This window comes from Ictidomys tridecemlineatus, chromosome 3 (assembly GCF_052094955.1).
Source record: "Ictidomys tridecemlineatus isolate mIctTri1 chromosome 3, mIctTri1.hap1, whole genome shotgun sequence".
NCBI classification, from domain to species: Eukaryota; Metazoa; Chordata; class Mammalia; order Rodentia; family Sciuridae; genus Ictidomys; species Ictidomys tridecemlineatus.
The window spans coordinates 135,339,400-135,355,863 of NC_135479.1; the positions used below are offsets into that span (position 1 = coordinate 135,339,400).

The 16,464-nt window shown below is 35.1% G+C and overlaps 1 protein-coding gene across 5 annotated transcripts in view; it reads left to right on the forward strand.

Moving 5' to 3' along the window:
- The window catches only part of Il1rap (interleukin 1 receptor accessory protein), a 136,872-nt gene extending 122,593 nt beyond the window's left edge, over nt 1-14,279 (forward strand). The window contains exons 11-12 of one of the 5 annotated variants that reach the window (XM_078043871.1): nt 8,507-9,085; nt 9,371-9,460. In XM_078043871.1, the coding sequence (XP_077899997.1) occupies nt 8,507-9,085; nt 9,371-9,372 (581 nt within the window). In that variant the 3' untranslated portion in view covers nt 9,373-9,460. The other 4 variants (XM_021721417.3, XM_040270149.2, XM_005342374.4 and 1 more) reach the window with 4 other exon arrangements.
- Nucleotides 14,280-16,464: the final 2,185 nt, after the last annotated feature.

Here is a 16,464-nt window from a genome sequence, read left to right on the forward strand (position 1 = left end):
CCTTTCATACAGCCATTCCATCAATACTTTCTGTGTGAAAAGTTAAGGGAAAATATACATATATAACTGGGTAAGACCTTCCAATAGGGGTTGATAGTTCTTGGGAGAATTCAAGCTTTCTCTTGCATTACTCTTGCATCTTTCTTCTGATAGATTCTTGTGTCATTTTGTATCACCCCCCCCCCCCCCGCTTCTCTTGCCCAAATCACTTTGCCTCTGGGTCTCTTTCTATGCTTACATGTGGTCAGCCTCCAGTTGAGCTTCTTGGAGCAGATAGATATTTATTCCTAAATTCTCCTCCAGGTTGCACATGCTAGATTCTAATTGCCTATCTTTACCTATTATTTCTGAACTCACAAAGATTAAGCATTGAAAAGACTGCATAGGGGAGCATGGTGAGCCATGACGTACATTTCCATAACATCAGTGCATCACCTGGAGTTGGCAACTATTCCTGCCCTTGTAAAGGATTATATAGCCCTCCCTAAGCATCTGTGAGGTGATAGATTAGTTTCAAGAATTTACTGAGAGGAATTAATCAGAGCCCCTTACTGCAGAATAAAATTATACTGCTCTTCCATTTCCCCGGCTTTTTCTTCTTCTTCTTCTTCTTCTTTTTTTTTTTTTTTTTTTTTTTTACTTTAAAAAAGAGTTTGCCAATGAGTGAAAGTAGACACATCAGCAACAGCTGCAGAGACACATGACTCCCTAGTAATGATAGTATTTTGAGGAGAAAGATCAGGGATTAATTTGGTCTCCACAGCAGAGAGAGGTAGAAAGCCAAGTTGAGAATGCATTTCTAGACAAGGTCCCATTGGATTGGCTGTATTTTTGAAGGTCCTCATCCAACCTCATTGATATCAGTCAGAGTCAAGGAGGTGTTCAGCAGTGGAGGGGACTTTCAAAAGTGAACATTCCTACCCTTTCCTGTGTTAGCAAAAAGTGAAATTCTCTGATTTGGACTCTACAATATATATCTTTTGAATTTTTTTTTTTATATTAGGGAGATTATACAAAGGTGTCTTTGTATAGGGCTTAGGAGTAGGTCTGACTGGGTTACAACATACCATGCTGTTTGTAGAAACTGATTCCTGTGTCACGCATCTGTTCATTGTGGCTTTAGTCATGCTTTGAAAGACTGAGGTCACAGCCATGTTTTGGCTTCATACTTGTTTGGAATCTTCTTTTTGTGGAATATGTGGATGCCATTTCCATTTTCCCTGAGGAGAATGGCACTTAGTGAAGAACATGATTGGGTCTAAGGATAACCATGTGCTGCTGGTAAGGTTTCACCTGGGTTCTTCAGGCCGTCACCCTGAGTTCCCTCAAGCCCCATGCTTTTGGATAGTTCTGGGCCAACACTAATCCCCATGGTGTTTTCTTTCCCAGTTGTCACAGATGAGACCTTGAGCTTCATTCAGAAAAGCAGACGCCTCCTGGTTGTCCTAAGTCCCAACTACGTGCTCCAGGGAACCCAAGCCCTCCTGGAGCTCAAGGCTGGCCTAGAAAATATGGCCTCTCGGGGCAACATCAACGTCATTTTAGTGCAGTACAAAGCTGTGAAGGAGACGAAGGTGAAAGAGCTGAAGAGGGCTAAGACGGTGCTCACGGTCATTAAATGGAAAGGGGAGAAATCCAAGTATCCACAGGGCAGGTTCTGGAAGCAGCTGCAGGTGGCTATGCCAGTGAAGAAGAGTTCCAGGAGGTCTAGCAGTGACAAGCAGGGACTCTCCTATTCATCCCTGAAAAATGTATGAAAGGGAAAATGTAAAGAGTAATGAGAACCAAGGGTACTCCTGGGAGGAAGAGCCCCCCCCCTTTTCCTTCCCAGTTTATGGTTTGATAGGCAGAAAAAAATTCTCAGCCTCCTCATAGGGATAAATTCAGAGTGACTATCTGGATGGCTGTTTTGCTTCTCAGGCATGACTAAGGTTTAGAATGATAGTGTCAACAGTCTGTTCCCAGTCTCTGATATTCCTGTGTTCTTTTCAGGTAAAGACTGGGTTGAAGTGAATCTCCTCTTTTACATCCTCCATCCCTGCCCCCCCCCACCTCAAATCTTAACCTTATAGAGCAGCTGTGTCTGTGGATTTAAAAAATCCCTTTACTTGTTGACGGGTATTATAATTTTCTGATTAGAGTATTTTTTTTTAATTTTATTTTTACTCATCCATTAAAAAGATAATCAGGGCCTACATCTATTTTTTTCTGAGGATAAACAAGCTCTTTTTCTCATTTGGCTGTTCAATACACCACCACAGCAAGACCGACACCCACTTAGGAGGTTACAAAGCAATATAACTAAAAATGTCTCTTGATGATTGATTTAAAGGGCATGTTGCATTTCCTCTTACTATATCACATTTGCCCTCATCTCAGGTAATTGATGTTACATTTATAAACTTGAAAATATATCATAACTTTTAATTACCGTAAATCCTTGATTATCTTTGGATTGATTCATATTTATTACTCCATCTCCCTCTCTACTTGTATCAATCACTCAGAATTTGTAGGTTAACAAACAGATTTTCAGGTGACTCTATACTTGGTTCAGTCTGAAAGGCAATTTCTAATGGTGCTAATGGAGAGCAAAATGCTTTTAGGGCATTTCTAACTTGTGAAAAGAGTGCAGAACAGGATGTTTAGCAATTTGCCTTTTAATCCAACCTTGCTAATGTGAAAACTAGGAAAATGATTTCTCCTCACTTTTTTGTGTCTCCTCATTGTAATGTGTGGAGATTAGGTTAAGTAACCTTGACAGTTGCTTTTAGCATTAATATTCTAAAAGAATTAATTGTACTTCCTGTAATTTATTCACTAGCACAGGTAATATCTTGATCCAAATAAGTCCATCTGAAAGTCATTGTCAATGAAACTTTTCTGGTTGGTTTTAAGTAAAATTTTAATGTTCTTCAGACTTGGAAAAGTAAAACTAAGTGCAGAGTTTACAAAGTAGATATCTATGTTACGTGTAGAAAATGTATATATGTGTATATATATATACACACATATAAGTATACATATATATAAATATCCACACACCTTAATTTTATATGCTTGTGTGTATATATATTCACACACAAACTGTGTATGTGTGTATATGTATGAATCCACATGCGCATGCATTATCTATGTGTGTATACATATACACAGACACATATGCATGTGCTCATCTTTAAACAGCCATTAGTATGATATTACAAACCACTATAACTCTTGTCCAATTTTTAAATTATGTTTATACTGTAATGCTTTTGTGTTGGTGTTGTCAGTTCATTAATATTATTTGTGAATTTGCTGCTCACAGAGTGGTACTTGTCATTAGTTCTTGCCTTCCCTACGCTCATATAAATAACTTATTATGGCTACAGCTGATCTGGGTTGCAGTGGACTCTGTTGTACCCAGAACTTCTTTAGTCACTGCTAAACGGTAGCCAGTTATCTGGTATTAATTGATTTTCTACTGTATTCCTAGAAGTCATATTAAGAAATTAAGCATGCTAATCCTAGTGCTCAACTATGTAGACTGCTAAGTAATAAAAAAAATAAATATACCTATAAATGAGTTTGGAGGATACTATGAAACACAATAATTCATAATTTAAGGAGGCCCTTGTCCTAGTAGTATGAATTTTATTATGCAATTCTAAAACCGTCTTCTATATATAAGCATCCTTTATCAGTGTTAAAGTCCATAATACATAATTTTTCTACGTAGAAATTATTGATTACTTTAAATTGAAAAAATTATTCCCCTCTGGATTCTTGACTATAAAGCTATGATATGGAGTCACTCTTGGAATGAATATTTTAGCCTTTTTAATGCTTTTTCTTATGATAAATCATAATTATTCCCGCTACTAACCCTTTATTTACAAGACCAGAGGAGAGTTGACTCTGGAGTAGCTCTTAATGTCAATCATTTTAGGAGCTTTAGGTCAACAAGGGGTGGTCTCATTCCCAAGGGGCCATTTTCTTGCGATGCTGCATTTTTTTTTTTTTTTGCACTTTGGAGCTTCATATTTATCCTTAATACCATAGGGGCCCCTGGAAACTCCTTGGTTTGTTTTTCTATTTATATTCCTATCTTTCATATTGAGTTTTTCCAAATGCTATAATATAAAGCAAATCAAATCTAATTTGTCTCATCCTAATAGAACTTACTTTAAACATGTTTTCTATTCTAGAAGATGCCCATCTGAAGGATATAGGGACATATACTCATAATTTAGAGAGCAAGAACAAATGATTTCTCTTATAAAGTTTAGATCTATGACATCAGTACCTTCTGCACCCAGGTTAACAAAGAACCATGCTATGTAGAGTGTCTAATTACACAATCCCATACAATTTATTGAATTCTCTTTTGTATTGCAGCTTAAATGATTCTTAGGATTCTAATAAAAAAAGCACTCCATTGTACTGGGAACAAAAACATCACTCCACTTGTTAATTACCCATTTTCTTTCTATAGGTTTTAATATTTTAAGATTATCTTTTTAATTTTATTCATGAAATTTTGTATTTTCCATTTTTCATTTGATTTGTAAATTTACATATTTTTAAAATAAACCATTTATTTTCAGCTTTGAATTTTATTTTGTGCATGTGTTTTATGTCTTTATTTTCATGTTAAGAATAAGGAATAAGAATTAAAATGATCAATTATTGCAGTATAAAAAGAAATTAAATTATATTTAACTTTTTTTCTGAGAGATATCTGAAGATAGTGGGAACTTCATTCAACAATGTGATATACCAAACATGGGAATGTGTCTGTATATGTGTGCATGTGTATACAGTGACAGGGATACAGAGCATGGAGGAGGAGAGAGAAGAGAATTATTCTTTTCAAAAAAACCACAAACATTCCTTTCAGTTCAGCTTAGAACTTTAAAGCTTACAGGAATTTCTTACCTTTTAAACTTTAAAGTAACTCCAAGACAGCAGCTTTGGCAGAAGAAATTAATGCTGTGCGTTAATAGATGATAATTTGAACCAAAGACACATTTTTCTCACAAACTTCAAGTAAATAAGTGAAAAATATTTGGAAATGCATTTTCTTTTGTGTTAATAATATTAAGCCCTTAGGGGCAAGACTGTCTTCATGCTAAAAAGAAAAAAAATCCCCATTTCATCATTTATTCCAAAAACATTTATTGAGCCCCTATAACATCCTCTGAACTGGTTAACTTTGTAAAAAAATATTTTGCTGAAGTATTTTCCTCTTGCAAATCACTCCCCAAAGGGTAAAGTTCAAATCAATGGATCAAGGTTACAAGGAAATAGATTTCAAATCAATTGGAAACAACTGTGTCAGAGTTGAACAATAATGAAATTCCCTATCTTTGGACATGCTAGGTGTCTCCTTATAAGATATATAGAAGCAGAGACTTGATTGATTCATATTAGAGTTTATATGTGGAATTTCTATATTGGATAAGTAGGGATAAGTTTTAAGTTGCTTTCAACCCAAAAATATTAAATGACCTCCTAGAACATAGTGGTGACTCTTTGGAAGATTCAGTATCAGCATTTTGGTAGCCTCATTTACTGAGCTATTACCTTGTTAAAAGCCTCAAGATACTTTCTTCAGACACTCACTGGTGCCACTAGATTTTTCACACAAGTAAATTTGCAATGTTGTATGAGATACACATTCAGCAACTAGCCGGTCTTATTTCTCTGTTTTTACCCATGTGACATAAAGTAACTTTAGCAATGAGCTAGGAAATTATTTCAACATTACTTTTGATCTATATTCATTTTAAACTAAATACACAGAATTTCAAACCCTATTAATCCTCATCAATCCATGTATCAAAGTGATATTCTAAAGTTAGTATCAGGAATTGATACAAATTCAACAAAATTGGTCCATATATTATTTTAATAAGCACTAGACATTGAATAATAATTTAATCATATGAGCTGTTCACATGACTACTGCATGCTAGACATTTGCATATAGATACCTCATTTGTTTTACATTTCTACAAGTTTTCTCTTATGCATTTCATAGCAGGATGACCTTATATTCAAAAATGTTCAGACTAAAAACAGACACTGGAAAACCAAGATTTAGATTCAGATCCATCTTCTAGATTAGGTGCACCTTTTTTCTACTGTACTTCAAGTCTTACCAGAGGGAAGAGGAGGGGGAGAGAGAGAAGAGGAAGGAGAGAAGCATACTTGTCCACTTTTATCCTAACCAAAGAACAAACTGCAGTCATAGTTTTCTTCTGTGTAAATTCCAGAGGGAATATGACTTTAAAAGGTGGGTGAATCCTTGAGTGTGGTAGAATTCTGGACCAGAACTATGTCTTCAACTCCAATACAGTGCCATAAAAGAAAACTGATGTCACACCTGTATAGTCACACCTCACTTTTTTTTGAGTCAAACAGAATAAAAAATCTAATTTAGTAATCCCTCTTCAAATAATATTTACCATTAAAAATGATAATAGCGTCCATCTTAAATATGAAGGTTTCATAATATGGAAGGTATTTTTAAAATATGCAGTGAAGGAGGCAGCTTTCTTTAAAGTACCAAGTGAAGAGAATTCTATGTATAGGCCAAGCCCCCTTGGAGAGCATCTCCACTCTCAGTCCTCAATGTCTGGAATTCTGCCACTCATATCTTTATTTAGCATTGTCCTTTTTCAAATGTAAATCCCTCACTTTCTGGAAGGGAGATATATATATATATATATATATATATATATATATATATTTTTTTTTTTTTTTTAAAGAAAACATAAGCCCTGAAGACAATTTTTTAGAAGATCTACAGTTTTACTTTCAACTGTGGTATCTCCATTGGAAAAAAACCTCATATTTTCTTAAGGTAATATTTTGAAATAAAGTGTACCGTACACACAAACACATACATAAGTGCACACACAATTTGTGGAGTTTGCCCAAATCCTCTACACAAGCCATGTTGTCTTAACGTTATTTTGCATTTTTCATGAACCAGAAAAAGCAGTAGACTTCCCACTCTGATATTCTCTAATTTATTAGATGCAGCTTCAAGAGATCCTGAGTAGGAACAGCAAGCAGGAACAAAGGAGTTACCAACACACACACACACACACACACACACACACACACACACACACACAGGTTTTGAAGAAAAATGGACATTTAAAATTGTCTTTTAATACCAAAAATTTCCAAAATAGCTTTTTTTATTCTTGATAAAAACAGTTAAATGTCAAAAATTGAGCACATGTCTATGGATTTTCATTCAAATTCATGTTAAATGCACTGATTGGAAAGGATTAATCTACTTTGGATCCTATCTCTTCATTCCCTGTCAAGTTCATTAAGATCAAATTTACTGCGAATTTACAGTTTGTCATGACAAACTGAAAAGTCTCTCAAAAAGTGTGGGCACAACCTCAGTCTGTCTTTGGCACGTGATTTCAGAGTTGTCTGTGGCTATGATTCACACATCTGAAGTTCCTTTACTTAAGATAATCGCATTGTATAAGTTCCCAAATCTCACAGTGAGTTAAGAACTGCATTTATTTGAAGAAGTTTCCTTTGGGATCTGTCCAAATCTACCTTAGCAACTGTTAGAAATGAATGCTTTGCCAGAACTATTAACTAATTTATTGATTTTTGTCTATTGTCATTATTTTTGCTTCTTCTCGATTATAAGGTCAGTTTTTACAACACACACATACACATACACAAACATACACACTTACACATAAAGAAGAGAAGGAAGGAAGGAAATAAATCTTAGTTGATAATAAAATCAGTACTATGTCCAAAAATGTTAAGTACCAAGGGATATAACTGAGGATCTTTGGAAGTGGTAATTCCAATTGGTCTTTACCAATCAGACTATGTCAAGAACATTTCCTTTGCTATTCAAAGTGCTATTCTTAGAAGATACATATAGAACTGAATATTATTCAGAGGAAAATGATAAAAGTTAGAAAAAGACTGGAAATTACGTCATTTATGGAAAAAAAGAGAAATCCTAAATTTATTTAATCTACAGGTAAGAAGAAAATACAGTAACATCACAAAAGTTGTCAAATATTTCAAACATTTGAAGATGTCAGATCTAAGACCATCAGATAAAACTTGCAGTTACGAAGATTTCAAAAGAAGCAATAATCTACAGCCCCAAATTAACTGGATTTTAGAGATGGTTCTCTTAATTCTTGAACCATATTCTGGCTTTTCTTTTCTAATAGTAAAGAAAGACTATTCAAGAAGGGACTACTACAAGTAGGGGGTTTTGCAATGGGGACATATTCAATTCAAATCCTTCCTCATCCTTGAAGGTAGCAAATCCTTTGAAACTATTAATAATAAAGGTACAGATGACATTCCTTAATTTCCTGACTAGGTGGATTCTTTAGCACTGAGATCCTATATTTTCCAAATGTCTGTTCGTTGCCTGTCCTTTGTCAGATGCACAGTGATGTACTGGGATGTATAGAAGTTTTCACGGACACCGTGCCATCTTTTCATTTTCCTGTAGATACAGTGGAAGCAGTTTTTGATTTCATTCAGAGGAGCCGAAGGATGATTGTTGTCCTGAGCCCAGACTACGTGACAGAAAAGAGCATCAGCATGTTGGAGTTTAAACTGGGTGTCATGTGCCAGAACTCTATTGCCACCAAGCTCATTGTGGTGGAGTACCGTCCCCTTGAGCATCCACACCCAGGCATCCTGCAGCTGAAGGAATCAGTGTCCTTTGTAAGCTGGAAAGGAGAAAAGTCCAAACATTCTGGCTCCAAATTCTGGAAGGCCTTGAGGTTGGCTCTTCCCCTGAGAAGTCTGAGTGCCAGTTCGGGCTGGAATGAGAGCTGCTCTTCTCAGTCGGACATCAGTCTGGATCACGTTCAGAGGAGAAGAAGTCGTTTGAAAGAGCCCCAGGAGCTCCAGAGCTCAGAGAGGGCTCCAGGTGCCCCTCCTGACCCTGGCACCTTGTCCAAGCACCGAGGGAAGCCCTCTGCAGCCTGTCGCTGCTGTGTCACCTACTGTGAGGGAGAGAGTCACCTCAGGAGCAAGAGCCGGGCAGAGATGCAGACGCAGCCCCAGTGGGAGACACACCTCTGTAAGCCTGTTCCCCAAGAGTCAGAAACTCAATGGATACAAAATGGCACAAGATTGGAACCCCCTGCTCCCCAGATCTCAGCTCTTGCTCTTCACCATTTCACAGATTTGTCCAATAACAATGACTTTTATATCCTATAATTACTGTGTGGGGTGGGTGGTGGCTTCTCTCTCTACCAGTCCTCTTCATGTCATGAAGCTTAGGGAATGACTGACATTTTTATCATCTAATGGACTATCAGATGTATATCCCTTTTATTGATTTTTAAAAACTATTTATTTCTAGGAGACAAAAGACCTGAAGGACCTGAATCCAGAGTTATTGCCTCTAACGGCCTCAGAAGAGCACACTCTTCTTGGGTCCTAGAAGGTCAGTATGTGAAAGTTGCCTAAAGTCTGAACCTCTATCTTTCCCAAAGGTTTAAACCCAAGCTAAGATTTTAAGTATGTTTCCTATGAGTTAGTTGATTGATCTTAGTAAGGTGTACTTGGACTATGACACTGTAGGGTGTACATTTCCCCAGGGAGCACCATGGGAAAGAGCTGGTTCTGGTGAAAGTTTCAGGACAAAGCTCCAGAGAAAACCTACAGCACATTTTCCCTCAAAGAATCAAACATACCCAACCAGGGATATATGGTGTTCTCTGTCTCACTGTAAACTAGTGTGCTCTAAATTTCCTAACATTGTTAGCATCAATAAAGTTATATTTTTATGTCATTTCATTTGTACTAACAAATTTTTAATTTCTCTCTTCCCTTCTACCTATTCTGGCTTTTGTATTCAAATCTGAGGAGTATTCCATTTCAGAAAATTGAGATTAGGTTTAGAGAACAGGAAAAACTGAAGTATCCCTTTTGTTTCTTCTGAGGTGTATAGAGAGAAATCTGGGAAAGTTCCAAAAGACAGTGAGAAAGTATTTAAATGAAATGGGATTTTACATAAAAATCTAATTTTTTTTAAAGTGACAGATGATGAAAAACTCAGTCTTTTAAGGGATTTTGGGGGGAGTTTGGTGCCTGAATTCCTTCTTCTCATTCAGAATTCTGAGAAGGGATCTTAAATGCCTAGTGCCTATAAGAATTAGAAGATAAGGAAAAAATAAAGGATGGCTAGACACAAGCATAATACAGGGACCATCTATCCATGAATAGGATAGAGGTACAGAAAAATATTTATTTTTTGCCAACATATTCGCATAACAATAAAAGGCAGGTGGCACTTGAGTTAGTTAGTTAGGAGCATGATGGGGAATCCCTGGGTCTGCAAGTAACTGAAGAACATATATTTTATACAAAAGGAGTAAGCTTTTAGTCAGCTCCATTTGATTGCTGCTACTGATTTAGCCCTGTGTTGTCAGATTTTGTAATTTTTTTCAAGAGAAACTAAAAATCTAGATTTTTGTATATACTCTCAATTATGGAGTTATAAAAATAAAAGAAAAGCAAAGAGCTAAGCAAAACACATCTGGGAGACATATTTAGCCTGAAGGATACTAATTTATAATTTCAGAACTAAAGTATTCAGCCAAAGAACATATGTCAAAAATGGGAATCCAAGTGTCCTAGACAGTACTGGTACTGGGGAACATAAGCTGGCCCTAAGGATGTAATAGGGAATGTTTATCCTCTCCCCAAATTGAAGACATCTGGGCCATCAGAATAGGGCTGATCTGACGTAACATTCCAGCACAGGAGAAAAAGCTGAAAAACAGTGTGTCTTCTATCTGTTATATAAAGGTTCCCTGCCCGTTGGGTTTACTGCAAGAAAACTAGAAGCAAAAACATCTGTAATTTCTGAATGGAAGCGTATCAAAAAGATCAAGAGACCATACTAGCCATGCCACCTTTCAATACAGTCACCTCCAATACCTTAGTCCTGGCTGCTAGTGAGCTTAGCCTAATGAGTGTGGCCTCTCCCAATCAGTAACAGAGTAGTGGAGAAAGAAAATTCTAACTTTCTTAAAGAGGGAATCAGAAGATCATTTCTGTCTTGAAACTAGAAATTAGAAGGTACTTTCTCTGAAGCTAAACAGATGAAGGTCCTCCAAAGTAAATGTGATTTACCATGTAAATTTTAATTCGGAAATGACAGGCCACCATAACTGTATATTCAGCAGGAAATGACTTAGCACAACCAATGATCTGGTTCTATATTACACCCCTTCTTGAAGAGAGTAATCCATTCTTGATGTACGTTTAAGCATCTGAACTGGGAAGACAGACAGTGGTTTCTCTCCATTTATATTACAATAGGTAATATAAATGGTTCTAAATACTCTCAGAGAAATCCCCAATCCAGTGTTAATCTGATCAATATAGTATGCCCAAACTGTAAAATATCTTTGGAAATAGTTGAAAAATTACTTTTGTAACTTACCAATTATATTTTAAGGGGATAAAACTAAATGCAAGAACTAATGGCAGAGCATGGAAATTAACATGATCTCTTATTATATATAGCCATACACTTTTGGAGCTCCCAAAGCTAAATTTTGGTTGGTATCAATTTCCTTTGACAATATAAGTACAGCATAAGTGGTATAAAGTAATAGTTTTGTACATTAGCTATATAGGGATCAAAAAGATAATGGACAGTATTTTACTATATGGAGAAAGTCTAGGAAATTATGCTATTATTCCTTGATCTATCATGCCACAGTTGAATTTGATATTTAGAGCCATGTACTTCAATGAGGCATATGATTATAGGCAAAATTTTTTTCTTATGAGCCTTAAGTATCCATAATTGAAATGACATAATTGTAGACTAAATTAATATATCATTGTTAAGAAATATCGCCTTTTAAAAGCATAAATTTAAAGTCTAATAGAGTCTTGTGTCTCTCCTTTCTGTTTAATCATGGTCTCTTCAAACTTTAATCTCTTAATGAAAACTTAGAAGATATTAATTTCACTGGGTGTTGTGGGTATTGAATAGTATACTACAAATTTATTTCACACAGATCAACTATCTTTTACTTTCATAAAATACCTTGAACAGTTGAGAACAGAAACCTATTATCTAGCTTAAATGATAATCAGCCAATTAGCGAAAGACTTGGGTTTCTACCTCAGCCTTCTAATAAGGTATCCAGTGCCAATGCTAGAGCCAACCCTGGAGTATTCAAGTGGAAGTATTTATATTATGAATTCATCAAGATGAAATTACTTCAGAACTATAACACATTAAAATTTTAAAAATTAGTTAATGTAAACCCTATGCACGGCTAATTAAAGGTTTTATTAAGTTTGTTGTATTGTTTGACCTTTTCATATTATGATTCTATAGAACTTAATTTTTACATGTTGTAATTTTAAGAAGTAGGACCCTTTTTTACACTATGGTCTTAGTTTTTCCTTGAAATAAATTATTTATATTATTCTTAATGAAATATCAATATATATTCACCCCTTATCTGGAAAACAAATGTAATATTTTAGCAGATATGACACTGACAATTCCAGAGTGACTTCCTTTTTTCACTATTAAAAATTCTAATAATAATATTTTCACTTCCAGATTGAAGATTTAAAGCAGTTGGAAAAACTAATGTTCCTGTTCAGAAAAAAGCATGAATAATAAATTGAACTAACCATTAAAATATGAACAGAAAGACAGACAAATCCTTTGGCAATGGTTTCAAACTTCTGCACATCAAAGAATCACTTGGGGGGGGGTGGCAATTCAAATGAAGACCCCAGGACACTTCCCTTCCCCAAAGGGCTGTCTCCTTAGCTCATGGACATTGTTATTTGAATAAGGTCTTATATAGGTCAAACTTGGGAAAGGATGCAAGGAGAACCTATAGGAAATCTTTCAAGCCCTTTCCATTTTCCCTATGCAGATCACAAGAGAGAAATCCTAAACCCGGGTTTTATTCAAGTCTTCATGAAATGTATCCCTCACAGGAATCATTTCACATTCATATGGAAATGCATATTTCTTGATCCTAGATTAACTACACAAGGGTCTCTAAGGTGGGGCAGGTCTGCATTTAAACTTCTCACGTGATCCTGATGCACAAAACATTTAAGAACCGTTAATTTTTACCTCTCTTTTACTCCTCTTTACTCTTGTAGGCTCTGATTTTCTCCAGCCAAGGAAGACTACAAACCATCTTTTTAACAAGGTGTTTGCAGGCAATAGATGAAAATGTAGGGCATGGTTAGCCCTTGGAATTGCCTCAGCACAAGGAGACAGTTGAATAGAGTGGTTAGTAGAGTGTACTTGTGATATATGAAATATATGGACATTTGGAACTTGGTGGGAGTGCTGTAGTCATCATGTGTTAATAGAGTAAGATAAGCTCTGCTAGGAGAACAAATACCCTCAACATTTCAATAGATTCATGTAACAATTCTTATATTTCATTTATGCCACATGTCCAGCATAGGGGCTTGCTTTGTTGTAGCTTTACCATCTGAAATGTGTGACTAGCTATTGTCACTGGTCAGCTTAAATTGACACTCATAACTTTCACTTACAATGTGTTGACCAGAAGGAGCTCCAAGGTCCTGATATAGTCATAGAGAAAGCTAGGAAGAAAAAAAATCACATTGAACTTGGTGAACACATGGCCCTGACTTCTACAAATGAGACGATAATGAGGTATTGAAGTAACCTGAAGGGGCAAGAAACTTTCAAACAGATATGCCACATACTTTGATGATGAAGAAATAGAATAACTTTGCTGCCAACACCCCATCTGTTTGTCAAGACATCAAGATAAAACAGCACACAGAAAAGAGTAGCCCTATACATTAATGTCTCCCAACAATATTTGTTGAAAGAATTTATCATAGTAATTGTAGCTTCTGGTTAAGGGGAAGAATGCTTAATAATTTCAAAGTCACTGTATTTCGTTACTTTCCATTCAGTGGCTCTAGTTGGTTCTCTAAAAATGTGATGCTCAAACCATCTGCAAATGAGCCATTTCATTTTGAAAATTCAGGGAGCCTCAAAAGAATTGAAGACATTTAGAACACAGCAGAGCATGTAACACGGTCATTAGAAGGCATCTCTTGATCCATTTATCTGAAGAATTAAATAGGGAATTCAAATTGAACCTGCCACAGCTCGAATGAAGGAAGAGACAAATGCTAGTGTGGATATCATGAAGTCTGATTCTCTCTGTGCATCTGTGTTCTCTATGATTTGGATTCTGTTTGTATTAAAATTTTGAATTTTTGTATGACTTTTGTAATGTGTACAGTATCATTTGGTTATATAAGAAAAAGCTCTCTTTGGGTTGGTAAAGATCAGTATTTAGAAATCTTGATATATACTAGAAAGTTATAGTGTCAATCAAAGGAGATATTTGTTAGTGTAGAGAGCAGACAACTGACACATTCAATATTCCCGTTTTTCCCCTAGACATTTTGAACCTTTAAAAATATTTAAATGGAAAAAGCAACCTTTGAAAGTTTCTAGTGGAAGGAAAACAGAAAGATTCCAAATAAACTCTGAATTCAGATAATGAACTGTCTTTACCTTACTGGAAGTGATAGGTATTTTAAATATTCCATTGCTTTATTTAAAAAAAAATAAAACAAAGTCTGATATTCATTTATTTATTTTTATTTAAAAATAAAATTATGTATAACTACTTATTAATTTCTTCTATCCTCTCATAAGCTGTATCACATGCTTAAAATTAATTTATTTAGTAATATGCTCCTAAACACCTTGGGTAAGTAGTTATGAACCAGAATGTAACATTGTCATTTTAAAAATTGCACATATCTGAGGTCTATCCCAGACAACTAAACCTCTAGAAATAATTTAGTTATCTGCTCTTGTAAATGAAAATTACCTTAAGTATCTTTAAAACTTTTGAAAATGATTAATGAAAAATCAATGATGATATATTATGAATATGGAGTAAAAAGTATAAATAAGTTCTACTATTGTAAACAATATATTTTATTAAAGTGTGAAGCTTAAATAATTGCCAAATACTGGATTTGAATTCTTTATTTAGGAGATAATGAATATTTTATCCTTTATTTTCATATTATTCACATTATTATTATTATTATTATTATATTACATATATTACATAAAATAAGTGAAGAACAAAATTTAAAAAATAGAGTTATAGAAATAATTGATATAATTACACTGAGCAGCCAAAGGAGGCCATATTCCTAATGTTTATTATTTTGATGTTATCAGTCACCTAAAACAGATCAAAGTATTTAAGACATAATGACATGGTTATGGGCAAAGACAATGGATGACTTCTGAGAAGAAACAGAAGAAAAAAGTAGAATGAACAAAGCCCATTTACCTATTTCCAAATATTATGAATGCAAAAGAGAAGGGAGATGTCTAAGAACTCCCAATATCAGACTGTAGAGCTAAAATGTAGAGTGGTATCTGAGTTTAGAGAACAAAGTTGGATATTTATTTTTCATTATAAGCACTCTTGATAAAGTACAAAAACATTACATAGGAGTCAGAGAACATGATTTGGAATACCAATTCTTCTGTTGATTGTTTGACTTTCAATAATACACTTTTGCTCTCTAATTCTTAGTTTGCTCACATATCAAATGGTAATAATATAATATCTACCTCATTGAAATAATGTAAGGGTAAAATTGTATAATAAATGTGAACCTCTAAAGTCTGTAATGCATGTGTTTGGTAGTTGTATTTCATCATCATCATCATCATCATCATCATCATCATCATCATTATCAGTGTTTTGTTTATAAAAAGAATTTTATAATTCTTTCAGAGGAAGTGAAGAGGTCTAAGAAAAGTTTTTTTTTTTTTTGTAAATTGCTGAATTCTAGGGAACTTTCCCAGAGCACAGGTTTAGCTGTAATCTATTATATCTTACAGTTAAGGAATAGAAAGTTCAATTTATGACCATGAATGTTAAAAAGTATAAAAATATCATCTGAAAAAGTAAGAAAGGAGAAAAATAGCTATTTGTTGTTTGGCTCTTTAAAAACTTACCCTTCAAAAACTCAAAACAATAAATATTTATTTCCTCACAATTTCTATGGGTCAGGAATCTGGTAGAGACTCAGGTGTGTGATTCTTGCTCAATATAACAAATGAGGAGACTGTCAAACTGTTGGCCAGGGCTGTGGTCATCTGAGACTTGACTGGGACTGGAAGATCCACTTCCAAGGGCTAGAAGATTCATTTCCAAGGATAGGCACATGGAAGTTGGTAGGGACCCTCCACTTTTGCCTGATAAACCTCCCCCATAAAAATCTCCCCATAAGTCTCCTTGAATAGCCCCATGACACATCAGCTGACTTACCCTAGAGCTTGTGATCCAAAAGTCCCCACAAAGAGGAAGCCAAAGTGACCTCTATGACCAAATCTCCAAAGTGGATATTATCTTCTGCAATATTCTCTTT